This window comes from Eulemur rufifrons, chromosome 7, assembly GCF_041146395.1.
Source record: "Eulemur rufifrons isolate Redbay chromosome 7, OSU_ERuf_1, whole genome shotgun sequence".
Lineage (NCBI taxonomy): Eukaryota > Metazoa > Chordata > Mammalia > Primates > Lemuridae > Eulemur > Eulemur rufifrons.
Genome location: NC_090989.1, coordinates 78952400 through 78968782, shown reverse-complemented (window position 1 = coordinate 78968782; position 16383 = coordinate 78952400). Strand labels below are relative to the sequence as shown.

The 16383-nt window shown below is 45.8% G+C and overlaps 1 protein-coding gene across 2 annotated transcripts; it reads left to right on the top strand.

Moving 5' to 3' along the window:
• Positions 1–3581: 3581 nt before the first annotated feature.
• Positions 3582–13532, top strand: PSMD2 (proteasome 26S subunit ubiquitin receptor, non-ATPase 2). 2 transcript variants are annotated; one of them, XM_069475261.1, is made up of 21 exons: positions 3582–3748; positions 4193–4249; positions 4610–4774; positions 5674–5795; positions 5980–6204; positions 6493–6651; positions 6805–6949; positions 7131–7191; positions 7437–7583; positions 7757–7863; positions 8060–8187; positions 8419–8506; positions 9549–9711; positions 9837–9938; positions 10134–10279; positions 10842–10925; positions 11149–11317; positions 11408–11502; positions 11669–11795; positions 12220–12338; positions 13194–13532. In XM_069475261.1, exons 1-21 carry the CDS (start codon positions 3614–3616, stop codon positions 13374–13376), a joined length of 2727 nt encoding a protein of 908 aa, XP_069331362.1. In that variant the 5' UTR covers positions 3582–3613; the 3' UTR covers positions 13377–13532. The 2 variants fall into 2 exon arrangements, with proteins under 2 accessions (XP_069331362.1, XP_069331363.1); XM_069475262.1 differs by lacking the exons at positions 3582–3748; positions 4193–4249; positions 4610–4774 and having other exon boundaries at positions 5991–6204.
• Positions 13533–16383: the final 2851 nt, after the last annotated feature.

Here is a 16383-nt window from a genome sequence, read left to right as displayed (position 1 = left end):
AAGTCATGGCAAAATTAAGACTCAAACATAGACATCTACCTTCTGGGCAATTTCATCATGTTTCCGAGTGGGACCATCACCAGCAGGTGCATTTCCATGCAACTCAGCTCCCCTGGGCCAGGCACATGTGACAACCAGGCAGCTGCAGGAAACTTAAGCACACATTGTGCTGAAATTAAGCCAGGTAGCACCTGTTTGTTGAGCACTCTGCAGGTGCTTGGTTCCAGAGGCAAGGCAGGGCGAACATCAGGTGACAGATGTAACCTTTACCCTTAGTAGCCCTGTCAGGCTGATAAATATTCACCTCTGATATGCTCTGATGGGTTGAGACACAAGGAGAAATAAAGGATGGTGCTCCTGGGTGGACACAAGAGAGTAATTATTGCTTAAGGGCTGGGGCATCCCCTACGCAGTCCCATTGGGAAGTCTGACTAATCCTACTGTCCATAGTAAGATAACATATGCTAAGAAATATGATTTCACACTTGGTAGCACTCTGGAAATATCAGGCTGGAAGAAAATCTGCCATAAAAATTAGCACAGTTTCAGTGGGCCTATCATGATTCACAAATGGAGAATCCTGATGATTTTCTGATGCCCAGCTCTGGGCTCCAAAGAGAGCCCCCAGTGGGTTGTTATTATATACAAAGATGATTCTATGAAGGAGGAAATGCATGAAAATTAAAAAATTAAAATTCTGTGGAGGAAATGCACATCAAAATAAAAAATTTTGCAAAAATAAAACATACCTAAACATGACCTAAAGATTAATGCAAAGCCACTCATTCATTCATTTAGCAAGGCCTACCATTAGGCATAGTTCCTGTCCTTCAAGAACTCAGAGCCTAGGGAGGGAGAGGTATGTCCTAAGCACGGTGGGAATATAGGGAAAAAATGAATAACCTAGAGGTAGGATAGGAAAAGCTTCCTGGATAGGTAACATTCAGCTGGAGGTCATAGGATAGGAGAATTTACTAGCTGAAAACAGTGAAGGGCATTCCACACAGAAGGAATAGCGATGTAAAAAGGCCGATCACCTTGAATGGGAAAGGCATGTTCAGAAATCGCGATGTGTTTAGGATTATCAAATGGAACTAAATGAAAAATTCTGATACGTTAAAAAAAAAAAAGGGAAAAAAATGAAAGGGACATAATGAAGGACGAGAGTCTGGAGAAGGGTAGTAGTAATAGTAGGCATGAAAAAAAGAATTGTAGCATTTGCTGTCAGTCCTGGGAATTAACAGTAAAAGCGGCCACAGTGCAATGTGGCTGTTTGAAGGATATCACATAAAGACAGTAGTAACATGTGGAAACAGCAATGCTGTGTGCTGCTAGGAGGACTTCTGGTGTTATGTAGGTGATGGCTTTGGGTTGAACGGTGCTCAGGTGAGTTAGCCATCCATAAAATAATGTAGCTCTACAGCTTAGGCCATGTTTAGGGGGCGGCATAGTAGGGTTACGGATGTAATTTGAAGGAAGGAGGAAGGAAGGGGCAGGTAATGGCTTGACTCCTGATTGAAAAGCAGTTTGGCCACAAGGCTGGGAGTTTGACCAAATGGTAGTAGGCAGGAGTGCTCCTGGGAGGGTAGTTTGGCTGAAATGAATCTTGAGGCAGGACATTAATGTTATCAAGGGGCCTTGAAGGTAATTCCCAGGCATTTGTGTTTAACTAGTGGCTTGGAAGCTTGAGTGCTTAGAGGTGGTGAGAAAGGGACAAGAATGTTTAATTCAGCCCTGCAGATTTGAGGTAGTTGGAAAATAAAATGACAACTGCCTCCTTTCTAGTTGCCAGGCACCTAGCTAGGCACTTTATATACATTGTCTCATTTAATTTTCATAACAACTTAAAAGAGAGATACTTTATGACTCACATTTTACAGAGGCAGAAACCACACTGAGAGGTTAAGTAGCTTGCCCAAGTCTGACAGCTTGTGAATGGTAGAATTTAGTTTAAAACACTAGATCTGTCTGTTTCTACAGTTTGTGTTCTCCCTCCTCCAACTTTTTATTTTGAAATGTCTCAAACTTACAAAAAAGTTGAAACATAGTACAACATTTACAATTACTATTCATTTACCCCCTTCATCCGGAGTCACCTGTGCTTTATGCCACAACATCACTTCATCTCCTCTAAGGTACTGTTAGGGATATGACTGGCATATAGCACAAAATCTGCGACCTGATAGAAGGAAGTCATATGAAAAGGAGAGATTTAGGAAAAACCCTCTGCAGATGACTGAAGAAAGCATGAAAATGTATGGACATCCTGGAGGCAGACATAAAATAGTCCAAACAGCTATGGACTGTCCAATTTCTGTCTGCAGACCAGGGCTGGGGGAGTCATTAGCAATGGAAATGTAAGGTTATCCATAGATTCCAAGCACTGAGTAGAAAAGAGCAACATGTTTTTAAAATGGATTCAGACCTTTGAATCTGTATCTATACAAACATTTAGTCAACATTCATTCAGTGCTATATTGTTCTCTATATTGTTCAAACAGACGTATGTTCTAACACTTCTGCATTCTTTAATGTGTTCTGTATGAAGTTCTACTGTGTTCTTCAGAACCCATAAAATAAAACTCCAGGACAAATGGTGCGTCTTCCCACCCACGTGAAGGGAAGAAGAGTTACTTCCTCTTTTCTCACCTTCTAGACACAGACATACAATAGCCCAAGCTGAAGGAAAAACTCTGGGGTTTGCCTGAAACAGTCAAGGGCTTGGAAGACTGAAAGACTGAGGTTCAAATCCTGATTCTACTAATCTATATGCTTTCCTCTAAAATGGATACAATCTTACCCATCTCAAAAGGTTGTTAGAATTGTGTGCGATCACTTAAAAGCAATCATGACGTAAAGCATGTCAGTCACACTACTTTTAAGTCATAACAGGGAAAGGAAGACCAGTAGACAGACTGAGAGCAAACACTTTGTCTTGTTCTGCTTTTGCTCCAGAACTTGGCAATGGAGCATAGGACTTTATTTATTTACTGATTTCTATTCCACCTGGCTCCAAAAAAGATTTAAGATGGTAACCACACCCTCACGGTAATATCAGAGCACTCTCCTTCAAATGGAGGCAAACGATAGCAAGTTAATATTCCACAGTAGTGTGGGGCTAGACATAAAGTAGTATATTGACTTTATACAGGCAGCAATCAAGCGTCCGGGATTTCAAGAATTTTGTCCGTTTGTCAGACCACGCAGCCAACTGAGATGTCACTGTGGGTTCTCTTCACTCTGTTATGAGAAAAACCTATGGGCTGGGAAAACGACAGCTCACCTCGCAGCCCGCTCATATCCCGTAGTAGTGAGCGCATCCCATCCAAACCCCACGTTACACAGTTCTGTGGGATTCAGGAGATTTCGAGGAGGTCCGCGCTGGGGCGGTGCCTATGGCGCGCGGGAAGCTGGGAATTGTAGTTTCCGTAGGCCTCCGAGGGCGGGGTCCCAGGGCTGGGTGGCATGCTGTGCGCCCCGGCTCGCTCGGCGTTTCCGGTCGCAGGCGGGCTCGGGAGGAGGAGGGGCGCCGCGGACGACGCGCGCGAGGCCGTCTGGGAATGAGGGCGGTGCGAGCGGGTGCGCGCGCAGCGGGCCGGCAGTGGCAGCGGCGATGGAGGAGGGTGGCCGGGACAAGGCGCCGGTGCAGCCTCAGCAGCCCCCAGCGACAGCTCCCGGGGGCACGGACGAGAAACCGAGCGGCAAGGAGCGGCGGGATGCCGGGGACAAGGACAAGGAACAGGAGCTGGTGAGGCGCGGCCCCGGGAGCCGGCGGAGGAGGCCGCGGGCTGAGTCACGGCGGCTCCGCAGGCCTCAAGTCCGACTCCCAGCGGCTGCACTGCACCCGGGAGAGGGCCGATGGGGTGACCCTCGGGACTCCCAGCACCCCGCCTTTCTGCCCCTCATTCTCCATTCCGCGCTGTCACCTCTGCCGTTCCCCCCAACCCTCACCACCGCCTCGTGAGGTGGGCTCGAGCGGGTCATCATCACTCCCTTTTCCTAGAACAGTATTCAAGCAGAGCCTGGCTCAGAACTCGGGCTGCCTTCCCAGCAGGGCTTCCGTTTCCCACTTTTTGCTTGTCCACTTGGCCCCTCCTAAGGAGGCAGGGTTATTCTCCACCTGTCCCAGGGTGAGTGGGAGGATGTGTTTGAGACTCCTTCTTTTCATGAGCTTTTTCCCCTAACCTTCCAGTCTGAAGAGGACAAACAACTTCAAGATGAACTGGAGATGCTCGTGGAACGACTTGGGGTGAGTCATGACGTTAACATGATCGGGTGCATATTTGGATCTTACCCACTTGTTTGCTTTATTCCATTTTGAGGCAACTATTCCTGTGTGAGGGTCAGTGTTATGATGATATCGTGAGGCAGGAGAGATACAAAGGATATTTGTACGGTTTTGTACCTTTCTTTTGTGGGAGGAGCAGAGTTCTTAATTCTTAACTGGGGTCGTTTGTTTTTGTGCCAGGCAGTGTGCCGGGAGTTGGGGAACCACAGATGAATAGGACACAGCTATTTCCCTGGAGGAGTTGTTAAATATTTCTGTATTGTATTATGATTTGGAGAGTTGTGACTCCTTTTTATCTGAGCCCTAACATTTCCTGATCAGGAGAAGGACACATCCCTGTACCGACCAGCCCTGGAGGAACTTCGGAGGCAGATTCGTTCTTCTACAACTTCCATGACTTCAGTGCCCAAGCCTCTCAAATTTCTGCGTCCACACTATGGCAAACTGAAGGAAATCTATGAGAACATGGCCCCTGGGGAGAATAAGGTAAAAACTATTACAGACACTGGTGGAAGCATAGTTTAGGAATTCCTTTTTACCTAGACCATGGGGCTTATGGTGAATCACCATCAAGCCTGATAGACCTAAGCCCTGATCCAGTTGAGCATAGTTCATCACAGTCAAAATACGCACAAAAGAACTGAAAGGGGGATCAGTTTTTCAGAAGACATTCTTTTTGTTATTCCTGTTGGACCTTGAGATTTCATTAGTGTGGTTTCAGTTACGTTTAACTTTGAGTTTTCTCTTTTTTCTTCTATCTCATGTTCATTCATTTCTTTTCTTTCAAAAATATACCCCACTTCTTTGACTGTTGGTACAACCTTAATCCAGGAAATGTTCAGTTCTCATCTGGACTATTGCAGCAGCCTCATAACTGGTGTTCTTGCTTTTGTCCTTGATCTCCTACGCAGTCTATCTTTCATTAAATAGCCATAGTGATTTTTCCAGATTGTAGGTCTTTTCTGCTTAAAACCTTTTAACAGTTTATAATTGCAATTAAAATAAAATTCAGGCCATGCAGTGACTCACACCTATAATCCCAGCACTTTGAGAGGCAGAGGTGGGAGGATCACTTGAGGCCAGGAGTTCAAGACCAGCTTGGGCAACATGGCGAGACCCTCATCTCTACAAAAAAAAAAAAAATACAGAGCCTCCATCTTTTTTTGCTTTCCCCTTTATCACCCTTTAATTGGCTTAAAAGAGAGATAGCAACACCAACCTTGGTTTTTCTGAGGCTTAGCTTAGAAAACATGTAAATTTCTAATACAGAGACTAGTATATAGTTAAATAGTTAATTTGGGGGACAGTGACAGTTTTGATTTCATGTCACACTTCCCTTACCCCGGACTGTTGGGTTTGACTTCAAAGGACTGTTTTCTTTATAGCGTTTTGCTGCTGACATCATCTCTGTTTTGGCCATGACCATGAGTGGGGAGCGTGAGTGCCTCAAGTATCGGTTAGTGGGCTCCCAGGAGGAATTGGCATCATGGGGTCATGAGTATGTCAGGTAAGACCTTTTCTTCTTGGGAATCTGAAGGGGGCTCTGACGCATAATTCTGAGTTCTATCTTAGAGTACTATCTGTCTTGGGAGTACCAGTGTATTGAATTTCCCAGATACTGAATTCCTTGGTCCATAGGGAAGTGTTTTCCCTGAAGCTGTACTCCCTTAATGGTCTGGGCCTATCCATAGGCATCTGGCAGGAGAAGTAGCTAAGGAGTGGCAGGAGCTGGATGATGCAGAGAAGGTACAGCGGGAGCCACTGCTTACCCTGGTGAAGGAGATTGTCCCCTACAACATGGCTCACAATGCAGAGCACGAGGCCTGTGACCTGCTCATGGAAATTGAGCAGGTGGACATGCTGGAGAAGGAGATCGATGAGAATGCATATGCAAAGGTCTGCCTGTATCTTACCAGGTGAGTGAGTGTGGTAGGGATGGGTGGCAGGCCTGCCTTTCCCAGCACTTCTCTCTCAATTTTGCTTTCTCTATTCTCTCAGGGCATCTGCTCAAGGGTAGCATCAGGCTGTAGTTAATTTGTTGATGACCGTGAGTTTCTTGTGGACAGAGACTTTGTTTCTCCTTAGTAGTCTTAACGTCTAGCATAGTGCCTAGTATATAATTAGGCATCCATTATTTATTTTGGGTAAGTGAATTCAATGGGACTCTGGGACTTTCTGAATTCCTTTTACATTTATCTTTGTAGTTGTGTGAATTATGTGCCTGAGCCTGAAAACTCTGCCCTGCTGCGTTGTGCCTTGGGTGTGTTCCGAAAGTTTAGCCGCTTTCCTGAAGCTCTGAGATTGGCATTGATGCTCAATGACATGGAGCTGGTAGAAGACATCTTCACCACCTGCAAGGATGTGTACGTAGGGAAGAAGTTGGCAAAGGGAAAGATAAGCTCATGCATAGGGGATTTACCTGAAGAGTTGGGAAGTGTTTCTGATTAGGGTTTGAGGGGCTTGCCTGTGTGCTTAGTGGACAGTGGTGAACAGATGTGCTGGCTCTCTTCCCACAGGGTAGTGCAGAAACAGATGGCATTCATGCTAGGCCGGCATGGGGTGTTCTTGGAGCTGAGTGAAGATGTAGAAGAGTATGAGGACCTGACAGAGATCATGTCCAATGTGCAGCTCAATAGCAACTTCTTGGCCTTAGCTCGGGAGGTGAGACTCTTTCCTTTTTTTCATCAAAGCTTTTTGGTTGTAATTCTACCTGCCTTTTCATCTCCATGAGTATACCTCTGACTAGACTCTCCTTGGTTAGAATTACCATTCAGTGGGATAGCAGAAGGGACATCTGGGGGAATACTGGGGGAGCAGTTGTGACCCTCTGACTTCTCTTCAGCTGGACATCATGGAGCCCAAGGTGCCAGATGACATCTATAAAACCCACCTAGAGAACAACAGTAAGTAGCTCTCTCCACACAAGTGAGGATTGAAGGATAGTTATGCCCCTTGTATTGGGAGTGATGACTTGGCCAACATGCTTATCCTATAGAGCTCAGAATTCCCACGAACCTTTTCTCCAGGTCACTGCTTGGGGACATAGATAGATAGTCTTAAGGGAACCAGAGACTGCCTGCCATACTTTGTTCCTTTCTTGTCCTACTCTAGACCTTCTTTCCTTATCTTTCTTTTCCCTCCTGTGCAGGGTTTGGGGGCAGTGGCTCTCAGGTGGACTCTGCCCGCATGAACCTGGCCTCCTCTTTTGTGAATGGCTTTGTGAATGCAGCTTTTGGGCAGGACAAGCTACTGACTGATGATGGCAACAAATGGCTTTACAAGAACAAGGACCATGGTATAATTCTGTTCTTACTTCATCTTCTGTGTTGCTTTGGTCACTCTTGTTGTCCTCCTAGAGTCATATTTTATCTGACAAGGGATCCACAGTGCAATTCCTTGGAGTGACTTTTATAACAGTTTCCTCAGGGTAGGGCCATTTTAAGACTGACAGATTCTTCCTTGGTTTAGGAATGTTGAGTGCAGCTGCGTCCCTTGGCATGATTTTGCTGTGGGATGTGGATGGTGGCCTCACCCAGATTGACAAGTACCTATACTCCTCTGAGGACTATATCAAGGTTGGTCTGGGCATAGTCCACTCATGGGGATTTCCCCTTTCCATGTTCTAGTGCCCAGCAGTGCCTTCTTTCACTGATAAGGTGTATCCAGTTTTTAAATCCAGTTAAGGCGGGTGCTATAATGAGGCCCATGTTGCATCCTTTGTGGCAAGGAAGGTAGGGTAGCCTGAGTGAAAAATCTATTTGCTCTTTGTAGTCAGGAGCTCTCCTTGCCTGTGGCATCGTGAACTCTGGGGTCCGGAATGAGTGTGACCCTGCTCTGGCACTACTTTCAGACTATGTTCTACACAACAGCAACACCATGCGACTTGGTTCCATCTTTGGGTAAGGTTTCTTGCTTCTTTGTCTGGTAGCACTCAGTTTGTAAGCTCCGAAGAATAGGAACTGGGCCCCTTTCACTTTTGTGTTGACAAGGACTACTACTGTGTCTGTTAAGTATTTGACTCTTGGTGAATGTTTGTTGAAATGATGAATGAATAACCAATCCTCTTTTTGTTCTTTACTTGCCTTGTCCTTGGGTATGTGTTGGGGACCACCTCTCCATGGCTTTTGCAGGCTGGGGTTGGCCTATGCTGGCTCAAATCGCGAAGATGTTCTAACACTGCTGCTGCCTGTGATGGGAGATTCCAAGTCCAGCATGGAAGTGAGTAGAGGCTGTTAGGCACTTAGCATGGGTAGGGAAGGTGCTCTGAGTTACTCTCTGTGATATATAAAGAAAAAGAAATGTGTGTGCACACATGTGTTTGTGTAGAAGGGTGTGACCCCAGTGAAATTCCTTAGAACTGGGATTCTAAGCCTCTGGTTGGTATTGAGATCTAGTCCTTGGGAACCCGAGGAACTTTCTGGACTCTAGAGTGAGAAGTAACTTAATGCAGCTTGGAGTTGATGATTCTCACTCAGCGTTTTAGTCATTGGCCAACCTTAAATTTTCTTACTTGTACAGTTATTTTAGTGATGGATAAATATAGTATGGTGGCCAAAAGCATAGGTTTTAGAGTCAGAAAGACCTGAGTTCAAATCCTGCCATCTTTGCTTATAAGCAATGTGATCTTCAACAAGTAACTCAATCTCTTCAGGCCTCATTTTTTCATCAATAAGAGGGGAATAACAGCAGGGCCTGTTACCATGGGGTGGTTGTAAGGATTAAATATTAGTGGTATGCAAAACAGTTGGCATAGTGACTGGCATATAGTAAGTACTCAATGAATAGTGGCTGATTTTTTTTTTTTCTGAGAAAAGTTCTTGCTCTGTCATTCAGGCTGGAGTACAGTAGCCTGATCATAGCTCACTGCAGCCTTGAACTCTTGGGCTCAAGTGATCCTCCTGGCTTAGTCCCCTGATTAGTTGGGACTATAGGCATGCACCATCATGCACAGCTGATTTTTCTTTCTTTTTTTCTCTTTTTTTGTAGAGACAGGATATCACTATGTTACCCAGGCTGGTCTCAAACACCTGGCCTCAAGCAGTCCTCCCACCACCTTAGCTCCCAAAGTGCTGGGACTATAGGCATGAGCCACCATACCCAGCCAATATTGTTTTGACCTACCATCAAAAAGGGATTATTACCTAGTTGTATCAGGGAGTATGTCTTAAGTGGTCTGTAGGAATCAGATATCTTGAGTCAAGACAGATAAACACGTATTTTAACAACTCACTATGTGTAATACTGATTTTGATATTTCTAGGTGGCAGGTGTGACAGCTCTAGCTTGTGGAATGATAGCAGTGGGATCCTGCAATGGAGATGTCACTTCTACTATCCTTCAGACCATCATGGAGAAGTCAGAGACTGAGCTCAAGGACACTTACGCCCGTTGGCTTCCTCTTGGACTGGGTCTCAACCACCTGGGTGAGGGGATGTCTCTCTATTTGGGCAAAGGGCTAACAGTAACTGGATACCACAGGGAGGGTTTATGTGTCAAGCTGTGCTACATGGAAGCAGGTGTCCTCTGACCCCTTGAATCTGTCCTGTAGGGAAGGGTGAGGCCATTGAAGCAATCCTGGCTGCATTGGAGGTTGTATCAGAACCATTCCGCAGTTTTGCCAACACACTGGTGGATGTGTGTGCCTATGCAGGTCTGTGTCTTTGTTACTTTGTCTTGTGCCTCCCCAGTAACTCCTCACTTCTCTTCTTGATCCTTTTTTTCAGGTTGTTTATTTTTTCTTATTCTGATCTACTTTAGGTTCTTTAGGCTTCTCTGATTTCCAAAGTAAGCTTTTTGTTGGTGTCTTCTCAGTTCTACCCTTTCTCACCCTACCACCTTGCTGCAGGCTCTGGAAATGTGCTGAAGGTACAGCAGCTGCTCCACATTTGTAGTGAACATTTTGACTCCAAGGAAAAGGAAGAAGACAAAGACAAGAAGGAAAAAAAGGACAAGGACAAAAAGGAAGCCCCTGCTGACATGGGAGCACATCAGGTTAGGTGGGCAGCTGGGCACTCTCAGAGCGAGGCTCTGAGAAAAGATGAGCATGTAGGGGAACAGGGGAGCTGTGTTTGTTTTAGACTCCCTCTGGGTATTACCATGTATTGATATGGCATGAGACTGGTTTCTGTACCTGGGGGGGGCAGGGTGTTCCCCATAAGATGGCTTTTATTCTTAGATGGGAATTGAGTCAAGGGTGATTGCTTGGCCGGGCATGGTGGCTCACGCCTGTAATCCTAGCACTTTGAAAGCCGGGGTGGGAGGATTGCTTGAGGTCAAGAGTTTGGGACCAGCCTGAGCAAGAGTGAGACCCCGTCTCTACTAAAAATAGAAAAAATTAGCCGGGCATGGTGGTGTGTGCCTGTAATTCCAGCTGCTTGGGAGGGTGAGGCGGATGGCTTGAGCCCAGGAGTTTGAGGTTGCTGTGAGCTAGGCTGACACAACAGCACCCTAGTCCGGGCAACAGAGCAAGACTCTCTCTCAAAATAAAAAAGAAAGAAAAGAGTGACTGCTTTTTGTTTCTTGAGCTTAGTGGGTTCTGCCTTTTTACTTACAGGGAGTGGCTGTTCTGGGGATTGCCCTTATTGCTATGGGGGAGGAGATTGGTGCAGAGATGGCACTACGAACCTTTGGCCACTTGGTGAGTATAGCATGAGGATGATATGAAGATGATTTCAGTATACCAGTTTTGGTGGCCTGGGGTTCCCCAAAGGAGATTTTCCTAATGGGTTTTCTTGGTGGAGAAGTTGTCTTTTTGTTATGCCTTTTCTACAGAAGTTAAGGCCCCCTATTATGCATTAGTCTGTGCCTGAATTGTTTTTACTACCTTTCCCCATACTGTTGTTATTTTCTTTGATCACCAGCTGAGATATGGGGAGCCTACACTCCGGAGGGCTGTACCTTTAGCACTGGCTCTAATCTCTGTTTCAAATCCGCGACTTAACATCCTGGATACCCTAAGCAAATTCTCTCATGATGCTGATCCAGAAGTTTCCTATAACTCTATCTTTGCCATGGGCATGGTGGGCAGCGGTAAGTATCAGGCAGAAAAAGATCATAAGCAGATTGAGAGGAGGTTTGAGGCCCTTTTTTTCAAGCCTCTGTAATGCTTAACATTTCCAGGTACCAATAATGCCCGTCTGGCTGCGATGCTGCGCCAGTTAGCGCAATATCATGCCAAGGACCCCAACAATCTCTTCATGGTGCGCTTGGCACAGGTAAAGAATAGAATTCTTCTTAGAGGGTGCCAAGGGAATTATCTGTGGTGATGGAAGGGGAACGTGGTATTTGGCCTGGAAGGGAAGATGTGAGCAAGCTGTGGGATTTCTGTTCGGCTGGATGAGGTGATGACTCCCTCCCTTCACTTCCCTCTGTTTTTTTCAGGGCCTGACACATTTAGGGAAGGGCACACTTACCCTCTGCCCCTACCACAGTGACCGGCAGCTTATGAGTCAGGTGGCTGTGGCTGGGCTGCTCACTGTGCTTGTCTCCTTCCTGGACGTTCGAAACAGTGAGTTCCTATCAGAAATCTTATATTGTGGTGCAGTATCTTTACCCCTACTAGGGCCACTGTGGTAATTTAGGATCAAGACACACCCCACATTAGCTCTGTAGGTTCCCAAGGTTCTTTGGGCCTGTGAAGGGTCACATGAGACTTTCATCTCCCACACTTTTGATCTGGCCCAAAGAGATTTGAGGATGATAAGCCCAGCATTTGCCCTAAGTGACTGGGGAAAAGTGATTTGCAAGTCTAAGGGATGTAAGCAAAGTAAGGTGGGGGCACCTCTGGTTAGTAGTAGCGTATACGAGGGGAGGAATATGGGTTCAGGTGTGTGACTGAGGGGTTATAGGGACATACTTGAGGTGGGCTCCCAGGGTTCTGGCTAGACCTGCCCTACCGTCTCTTAACTGTTTGTCTTGTGTGCTTCCCTCAGTCATTCTAGGCAAATCGCACTATGTATTGTATGGACTGGTTGCTGCCATGCAGCCCCGAATGTTGGTTACCTTTGATGAAGAGCTGCGGCCACTGCCAGTGTCTGTCCGTGTGGGCCAGGTGAGGGATTGAGTAGAGGGGAGGGCTTAGGCTGTATTCTAGAATCTGGAAGGCCAGGCACGGTGGCTCATGCCTTTAATCCTAGCACTCTGGGAGGCTGAGGCGGGAGGATTGCTTGAGCTCAGGGGTTTGAGACCAGCCTGAGCAAGAGTAAGACCCCATCTCTACTAAAAATAGAGGAAAAAAAATTAGCTGGGCAACTAAAAAAAAAAAAAAAAAATAGAAAAATTAGCCAGGCATGGTGGTGTGCGCCTATAGTCCTAGCTACTCAGGAGGCTGAGGCAGGAGGATTGCCTGAGCCCAGGAATTTGAGGTTGCTGTGAGCTAGGCTGATGCCACAGCATTCCAGCCCAGGCAACAGAGCAAGACTCTGTCTCAGAAAAAAAGAAAAAAAAACACAGTTAGGGCCGGGCGTGGTGGCTCACGCCTGTAATCCTAGCACTCTGGGAGGCCGAGGCAGGTGGATCGCTCAAGGTCAGGAGTTCGAGACCAGCCTGAGCAAGAGCGAGACCCTGTCTCTACTAAAAATAGAAAGAAATTATATGGACAACTAAAAATATATATAGAAAAATTAGCCGGGCATGGTGGCGCATGCCTGTAGTCCCAGCTACTCGGGAGGCTGAGGCAGGAGGACTGCATGAGCCCAGGAGTTTGAGGTTGCTGTGAGCTAGGCTGACGCCACAGCACTCACTCTAGCCTGGGCAACAAAGTGAGACTCTGTCTCAAAAAAAAAAAAAATACAGTTAGAAGTTGGAGAATGCGCATATACTTGCTTCTCTAAAACTGGTATGGGCAATTGAGTTGTTGCTATTCTCCCATCTGGAGTTCCTCCTTTTCAATTTTCGTACCCTACAGGCAGTGGATGTGGTGGGCCAGGCTGGCAAGCCTAAGACCATCACAGGGTTCCAGACACATACAACCCCAGTGTTATTGGCGCATGGAGAACGGGCAGAATTGGCCACTGAGGAGTTTCTTCCTGTTACCCCCATTCTGGAAGGATTTGTCATTCTTCGGAAGAACCCCAACTATGACCTCTAAGTGGCCATCAGGGGCCCTGAGCTGCAGCTGATGTATCAGCGGGCCATGATTCCTGCTGCCAGAGATGGACACTGCTTCACACCTTTGGGGGAATTGTTACCTCCTGTTCTTTTGTTACTGAGTGAGATAACCTGTTGAATAAAGACATTTATCCCCGAAGTCCCCCTATGTCTGCTTTCTGGGATATCATGGTAAGAGATGAGACTGGGGTCGGGAGTGGATGTGAGAGCGCATTGTTTTAGAGCAACTGTGAGCCCAGGGAGGCTGGCCTGAATGGAAGAAACTAAGCCCCTTTCCCTCCTTTCCTTTTCTAATCATTTTCTGAGAACCCTTTAGAAGCTGGTAAATATAATGGATCTTTCTAGGAGATGCATATACACACATTTTTATACAAACTGTTTTTTTCTATTTTTATTTTTTGTGTACCTGTTTACATCATATACAAACTCTTACAAATAACTTTTCAAGGGACTTGTGGATCCTGTAAAGCCCCCCACCCCAAATAGACACTTTTTAAGCCCATCATCTTCTGACCTCGGGCTAAGGATGCCCAAGAGTAGGCAGCACCATATACTTTTCTAACCTCTGTGCTGCTGAATGAAAGGAACATTTTTTACCTTCTGTGACCCTCTGTCCCTCTTGGGAGGCTGCTATTTGAGAGATTTGATCATACTAACATTTACTTCTGGGATGTTCTTATAGAATGGAAGTTTGAAAAAGCTTGACCTTGGCCAGGCATAGTGGCTCACGCCTGTAATTCTAGCACTCTGGGAAGCCGAGGCGGGAGGATTGCTTGAGCTCAGGAGTTCGAGACCAGCCTGAGCAAGAGCGAGACCCTATCTCTACTATAAACAGAAAGAAATTAGCCAAAACAACTATAGAAAAAATTAGTCGGGCATGGTGGTGCGTGCCTGTAGTCGCAGCTACCCGGGAGGCTGAGGCAGGAGAATCGCTTGAGCTCAGGAGTTTGAGGTTGCTGTGAGCTAGGCTGATGCCACGGCATTCTAGCCCAGGCAAGAGAGTGAGACTCTGTCTCAAAAAAAAAAAAAAGAAAAAGCTTGACCTTGACCTTCCTCTTAACTTAGTGTAGCAATGGGAAGGAGGAATAGCCTCCCTCTTGATCTGTAGTGCTCCTAGTGGAGCTGGTATGAGTATAGCTATACCGCCACTTAGAGCCTGCACCGTGTGGATGCAATGTGGGAGAACAGATAGCCCCCTGCCAGATCATCATAGTTAGCATTTATCTGAAACTTACTGTGAAATTAACCTCAGAACGGTGGCTGGCACTTACTAGGTCTTCTGTAAATGTTGAAAGTATAACTTCTACATGCTTCTGAGACCTCACAACAACTTTGAGAGGTAGGTATTATCCCCATGTTTTGGTGAGGAATGTGAAGTTTGGAAAGGTTCAGTAACTTGCTCGAGGTCACCTAGTAAGTGGTGGAGCCAGGATTGGAATAAGTCAATCTGACTAAAAAGCCCATGCCCTTATCTGCTGTATTCCTCTGTCTCTGATGCCTTGGAGCACTCAGGGTCCCATTCTAGCCCAAGGACTTAGCTAACTGGAGAAACAGCTATAACTTTAGGTCAAATCATCTTCTCTCTGCTTGGCAGCCTGTATAAAATGTTGAAGCCCTGGACTTGGAAGTCAGCAGACCCCCTTTAATGTGACTGCCAGAATCAAATCAGCACGTGTGATCAGCCTGTTACTGTGTAATGTGGATATAGTAGTTGCCTTACCTGATTTCCAGTGGTGGTGATGTTAAAATAAGTTATTTGTAAACTAAAACATAAGTAAAAGGATAGTTTTCTCTCAAATCGTGATCTGGATGATTGTACTTGAGAAGAAGACAGTTTCATAGTGGCTCTTAACCTTTCACATTCAGTCATTCATTCAGCAATGAACATCAATGGAGTATAACTCTACATTGGACATTCTAGTTTGTGGGGTTGTAAATATAGAAGAAAACAAACTCCTATCCTCAAAAAGCTTAATGGAAAGGAAAATAACAAGAAAACAATTGTGATACATTATGGTCAATATTTTACTGGGGTGTGAACAAGAGGTCATTGAAATGGGGCCACATTGTCTGGGTAAGTCAGGGGAGACTTAAGGAAGCTTATACTTGGAGGAAGACGTGTTTATCCAGAGAAAAACAGGGTAGGATATCGCTAAGGGAGTAGCAAAGGCAGGAAGTCCTCGAGGAAAAGCTATTTGTTTTCAGGAACTGGATAATTTGGTTTGGCTACACGTATAGGGACCTGGGAAAAGTGAAGTAGGTGATACGGCTAGAGATTCAGGCTCAGACTAGGTTTAGAAGACTTTTGCTAAGAATTTGTCAGTATCTCTCAATGGGGCCCATTGAATGAAAGCAGGAACAGAACGTGTGACATGATCTGCTCTGTGGGTGAGAGCACTCACCCTGAAGGCCTGGAGACCAGGCAAGGGAAATGAATGCCTGAACTAGGGCAGTAGAAGTGGGGAGATGGGGAAGGGTAGAAGAAAGATTTCTTTTCTTTTCTTTCTTTTTTTTTTTTTTTTGAGACAGCATCCCATTCTGTCACTCAGGCTGGAATGAGTGGCCTCATCACAGCTCACTGCAACCTCAAACTCCTGGGCTCAAGCGATGCTCTGCCTCAGCCTCCCAGAGTGCTAGGATTACAGGCATGAGCCACCATGGTTAGCAGAAAGATTTTTTAAAAGATAAAATTAGTAGGACTTGATTTTGAACCAGTAAGACCTGATGACTGATTAGAAGTAGTGTCTGGCTAGAGAAGGAATGTGGAATGAATCCCAGATTTTCAGTTTGGGCACTGTTTGTTGAAAAGGAGTAAGTGAGCAACATTATGTATGTTTGGGGGCAAGATGAGGGACTGGATTGAGAAGGGGGAGATGACAAATTCTGGTCTGGTTGTAAGTATCCGAGTTTGTATTAAAACCCAAACTATCTGACTCAGCAGGTGGATTCAGCTCTAAGATGGTCCCTTCTGGCCTCCAAGATCTTTT

Excerpts from the sequence above, each read along its gene's own strand:
- PSMD2 (XM_069475261.1), top strand. The coding sequence starts at position 3,614 with ATGGAGGAGGGTGGCCGGGACAAGGCGCCGGTGCAGCCTCAGCAGCCC. Across the intron at positions 8,507-9,548 it reads ATTCCAAGTCCAGCATGGAA|GTGGCAGGTGTGACAGCTCT; the intron begins GTGAGTAGAGGC and ends TGATATTTCTAG. Across the intron at positions 11,796-12,219 it reads CTTCCTGGACGTTCGAAACA|TCATTCTAGGCAAATCGCAC; the intron begins GTGAGTTCCTAT and ends TGCTTCCCTCAG.